Source organism: Arachis duranensis, chromosome 8, assembly GCF_000817695.3.
Source record: "Arachis duranensis cultivar V14167 chromosome 8, aradu.V14167.gnm2.J7QH, whole genome shotgun sequence".
Taxonomy (NCBI): Eukaryota; Viridiplantae; Streptophyta; class Magnoliopsida; order Fabales; family Fabaceae; genus Arachis; species Arachis duranensis.
Window position 1 is genome coordinate 24709150 of NC_029779.3, and position 5816 is coordinate 24714965.

The 5816-nt window shown below is 31.0% G+C and overlaps 1 protein-coding gene across 1 annotated transcript; it reads left to right on the forward strand.

Moving 5' to 3' along the window:
- Window positions 1–1720: 1720 nt before the first annotated feature.
- Window positions 1721–4439, forward strand: LOC107461370 (RNA polymerase II C-terminal domain phosphatase-like 4). Its single transcript, XM_052253290.1, has 5 exons — window positions 1721–1772; window positions 2141–2256; window positions 2785–2980; window positions 3522–3829; window positions 3921–4439. The coding sequence occupies exons 1-5, from the start codon at window positions 1721–1723 to the stop codon at window positions 4437–4439; spliced, it is 1191 nt and encodes a 396-aa protein (XP_052109250.1).
- The last annotated feature ends 1377 nt before the right edge of the window (window positions 4440–5816 follow it).

Genomic DNA, 5816 nt, shown 5'->3' on the forward strand with positions numbered 1-5816 from the left:
CCAACTTTTTGAGAATACTGAAATACTGACATTTTAGAGACAGAAACAAAAATTTTAGGAAAAAAAACAGATAAGTCCCTGACTTTTTAAATTTTTGACAAATACATCCCTGACAAAATTTAAATTCAAAAAGGTCTCCGACTTTAACAAACGGAGGACAATTTAGTCCTTCCGTCTATTTGCCTCTCATACACCAAACGGAACTGGCTGACGTGGCTGAAACGGTGTCTAGGTGTCCGTTACGGTGCTACGCTGGAAGGGGAATAAAGTTCGAAGGACAAATAAGTCATTGACGTCATTTTGTAGATAAAATTCGAAGGACAAATAGGTCTTTGAGAATTTTTTTTTCATTATACTTCTATTATGTTTGTATTATGAGAATTTAGTCTATAAAATTATATTTGTATTTTGAAATCTAGTTAACTTGTTGTATTCTGCAATTTAAATTATTTGTATTGAAATTGTAGAAATTGGGCTTGTTATGTTTCTACTTTTTTCTTAAATTGCATTAGTTCAGTTTTAGTGCATTTGTGTATTATATTAGAATTTGTTAAATTGCATTAGTTCAGTTTTCATCATACCAGTGACATTAGTTAGCATCAATTCATTTATGCATCAAGTTAGCATTAGTTCATTTGTGCATCATTCATGTATTAAGTTAGCATTAGTGCATTTGTGTATTATATTAGAACTAGTATTTTTATCCATAATAACATTACGAGAATAATTTTTTTTTAAAATTATAGTTCACTTTGTTCTAACAGTATAAATTATGCATGACACAAAAGATTTATAAAATCAAACTACTTTTACAAAAAAGTTCGTAAGTTGACAAAAGTTTCTGATTAAGAAGACCAAAATATCTGCAGATAAAAAAAATTAAATAATAAAATTTTTAGTTATTATTTTTATATGAAAAAGTCTAATTTTTTATTAATAATTAATTTTAACATTAAATAGTAGAGAGAAATATAAAAATGGAGAGAGGTAGTTGAGAGAATTTAGGAAATGAGTTTATTAATTTTGAAAAAAAAATTCTCAAGGATCTATTTGTCTTTCGAACTTTATTTGTAAAATTAACATCAAGGACTTATTTGTCCTTCGAACTTTTTTCCCCTTCCAATGTGGCACCGTAACGGACACCTGGACACCGTTTCAGCCATGTTAGCCAGTTCCGTTAGGTGTATGAGAGGCAAATAGACGGAAGGACTAAATTGTCCTCTGTTTGTTAAAAGTCAGAAACTTTTTTATATTTAAATTTTGTGAGGTATTTGTCAAAAATTTGAAAAGTCAGGAATCTATCTGTTTTTTTCCCAAAATTTTAATACCAATCTCTAATCTAACAAAAATAATACTAAATTTCAATCTCTTCATATGTGTTTCACTACTACAAAACAAAGGCTACCTTTTAGTTTTCATCCTCTGATCTGATCTAAGTTGTCAGATTCTTTGAAGGTCTAGTGTTGATTGTTGCTACTGTAATGATGTTGAATTTTTTTAGACGCTCAGACTTTGAAATTAGTCGCGTGGGACCTAGCCAACTCCTCACCCTTTTGCATCAGTCCAAGCCCACTTCCCGTGGCCGAGCTGATAAATTTTACTTATTCTCCTATTAGTGATTTCCATGAGTTAAGTGTTGCAGCAGACTCTCTGGTACATTTATTCAGTATTGATGACTTCATTGCCTATCTTGATAAACCATTAGCTGCAAGTTCGCCAGATGCGTCATCCCATAAAGAAGATGAAAATCAAGATGAGCTGGAAAGTGTCAGGTGATCTTTTTTATAGCTGTTACAATTTATATGTTAATTTCACAAATTAATTGCTGTGGATTAGGTATATGTCCTGGAAGACATATTCATATATCAGGTCATGATTCATTAGAGGGTTATTATTATATATCTATATGGATCCTTTTTTTTGTTTAATAGTTTTGGCTACTATTTAATCAATGAATTTTAAAGCAGAATAAAAAGGTGCAAGTTTGAAAGTGACGAGGAAATTGAGGGGTCTACTTCAGAAGGAATCGTGAAACAGAATTGAGGTAATTTTAAATGTTCAGTCACTATCTTTTCTCAATGCTGAGTAATAGAATCCTTCCATTGAAAGTGCAACTGGCCACTATTTTTTGTTATTGCAGAAGAATCTGTAGAAGAAGATGTGTGTATACATCCTGGTTCATTTGGAGACATGTGTATACGTTATGGGCAAAAGTTGGATAGTGAATCTGGTGTGACATTTGGCTACATACACAAGGTATGCACATCTCAGAAGGAATGATGCACAATAGTTTGTAGATTTACAAATTTGGCTAGTGTATTTGAAGTAAGAGCAATGCTAGGAGACCAGCAACTTTTGTGATTGGTAACTATCAAATAGCCATCAATGATGATTTAATGGTGTGAGATTGGTGTGAGATTTCATCCAATGGTTCACATTTCTCTGCTGGTTACATGCTGGCCAAAATTCAATAAAATTGATGGCCCCCTAGACTTTTCCTTGAAAGTAATTGTCCCTAATATAAATAAAACATAATATGCTAGTGTATTCAATAAGTTTACAAACAATGAATCAGGTCCAAGTTAGATTGTTGAGGCTCCATGTTAATTCCTTCTTTATGATTTATAGGTATTTACATTTATTAAGTTAGTGGATTTTGAACTGCTCATACATTTCGTAGTCTTAGGAAATCTGAAATCTTATATTCCTTTTCATGGTTTTTATCAGCCATGTTGTTGAGTTGGTTCACAAAAACATAGTGATGGAAATTTTCTGTATTTGCAGGGACTGAGACTTCATGATCAGGAGATATCTAGACTGCGCAATACAGATGCGAATAATCTGCGTAATCGTAGAAAGCTGTACTTGATCCTCGATTTAGATCACACTCTGTTAAATTTCACTCATCTTGCTCATTTAAACTCTGAAGAGTTGCATTTAATTTCCAGGCAGATTCTGTTGGACGTATATGTCATTCGATGTGCTTTGCTGTTGATATGTATTTTTATATCAAAGACCCTGATGTTCAATGTGAATGCTAGATGCATGCTATAGTTCTGCTGTGTTCTGATCAGAATATCTGTTTGTCAAATATTGTTCTGCTGGCATGATATACTTTTTGGATTTTGTTTGGTAATTTCTGGACATATGAATGATTTCTTCATGTTTAGTGTGTCACTATGTTGATAAACACAAAGATGTCTTGTTATTTTGCAATTGCAAGGACCATGGTGCATATATAATCATCTTTGGAATAGCGTGTCACTATAAAACTAAAGTCATGTCCTAAAACTGGCATTTCTTAAATTGTTGAATAGTTTGGCATGTTGCTAACTTGATTTCTTGTATTTTGTTAAATTTGGGTCATCTAGACTCACTTGCAGTCTTCATTTTATGATGTGTGTATTTTCTAACAACTATTAGTTGATTACTTTATTTGATGCTATGTGCTTGGCCTCGTGGGTTTTCATGGCTCTTCATTTATGTTGCATTTCTGAACTTATATGTAATAAATCAACTAGGTGTTTCCAAGAGTAGCCTTTTCAAATTAGACAAAATGCATATGATGACCAAGTTGAGGCCTTTTGTCTGCACATTTTTAAGAGAAGCAAGTGAAATGTTTGAGATGTACATATACACCATGGGTGATCGACCCTATGCATTAGAGATGGCTAAGCTGCTTGATCCTCAAGGAGAATACTTCAATGCAAAGGTGATTTCTCGAGATGATGGCACTCAAAAGCATCAGAAGGGTCTTGATATTGTGTTGGGGCAAGAAAGTGCTGTTGTGATTCTTGATGATACAGAACACATAAGTGCATTGACACTTGTCAAGTAATGCTGAATTACTTAATTCAAGTGCTTCTTTGACATATGTGTGCTAAGATCTTTCCATTTTAATGGCGGTGCTAATGATGTAGGCATGGGTGAAGCATAAAGATAATTTGATTCTGATGGAAAGATACCACATTTTTGGTTCAAGTTGCCGGCAATTTGGTTTCAATTGCAAATCTTTAGCTGAATTGAAGAGTGACGAAGACGAAGCTGAAGGAGCACTCTCTAAAATCCTTAAAGTTCTTAAGCAAGTCCATTATAAATTCTTTGATGAACTTAAAGCAGATATTGCTGAACGAGATGTAAGGCAGATTTTGAAATCAGTTCGAATGGAAGTGTTGAGCGGATGCGTGATTGTTTTCAGCCGTATCTGCCATGGAGCATTACCATCACTCCGGAAGATGGCTGAGCAGTTGGGAGCCACTTGTTTAATGGAACTTGACCCCTCCGTGACACATGTGGTGGCTACTGATGCCGGAACTGAAAAGGCCCGGTGGGCAGTGAAAGAGAAGAAGTTTTTTGTTCATCGACAATGGATAGAGGCTGCAAATTATTTTTGGGAAAAGCAACGTGAAGAGAACTTCGTCCTCAAGAAAAAGCAGTAGTAACTAGTAACTTTTTTTTGTAGCATCACACACTTTTTTTTTAACCAAACACAAGAGACTCGAATTCGCGACCTCTTAATTGAGTAGGAAGAGATTATGACATTTGAGCTATAATTCATTGGCTCATCACATACTTTGTTGTGTTCATAGTTTATTTTGATGTTATATTCTTGGACTCTTCTTATAGTGTTATTGTCTGTGAGTACTAAATTTTAGGAGTTGAAATTTTATTAAAAAATTTAAAATTTCTATTATTAGTTACTTTAATATATATTCTCATTTCTCAAGAATACAAGTTAGCTAAATCCGTTAACTATTAATTGGAAGTTTTTTTTAAGTCTATATTATACTAATGATAATGATGCAAGTAGATGTAAATATAGAGGTGTTTTAACTTTTTAAGTAATTTTACTTTAGATAGATATATACTAGGGGAATCTATTTTTATTCTTTTCATTTAAGAATATCATAATTTTGTTATTTGTCTCACTTCCACTAAATTTTTAACCTTATTATTTTAAAATTTATAATTATGTTCTAATACTAAATAAAATTTTAAAATGATTCTTATTGATAGTTAGTTTTTAGAAAAAAAAAACCTAGAATGTTCTTTTTTAAAATATTTCAAAATTCATCCAACACAGAAAAAAAAATGATGAACACAGTGGTTAAAATAAAAAGAATTTGAAAATAATATGTATAATTCATTATTAATAAAATGAAATATTTAAAATATTTAAAAAATTAAAAAGACATTAAAATATTTTATTTTAAAAAAATTAAATTTATACTTTAATATCTATAAACTTTTAAGATATCAATATAAGTGTCTAACAAATATTTGAGGGTTAATAGTCAAATTCGTTTTCAAAAGATCACACATTTTTTAAATTAGTCTTCAAATGATTTTTTTTAGTCATATTAGTCCTTGAAAGATAAAACGTAGTCAAATTAGTCCTTCCGTTAGTTAGATGATTATGCGTCATGTTAAGTGCCACGTGGCATGATGACATGTCATGTTAAGTGTCACATGTCACCAAATGATTGGTTGATGTGTCAGGTCAGTGACACCTAGCACGTCACGTGTCACATAACATGTAAAAAAGTTATTATAATAAAAGTAGTCCCTGAAAATCCAAATGTAAGTTATTTTCATCTTTAAAATTTTAAAAATTAATCAAATTAGTTCTTATGTAATTTTTTTATTTTTTTCATAATATTAAATTTAAATTTTTTTAATAATACTAATTTTAATATTATTTTTAAACCTTAATAAACAAAATTCTCTTTACATAAAATAATAAAAATAATTAAATTATTATAAAATTATTTTGTCATTTTTATTTTAAACTTTTACATTTTTTAAATTGTAAGTTT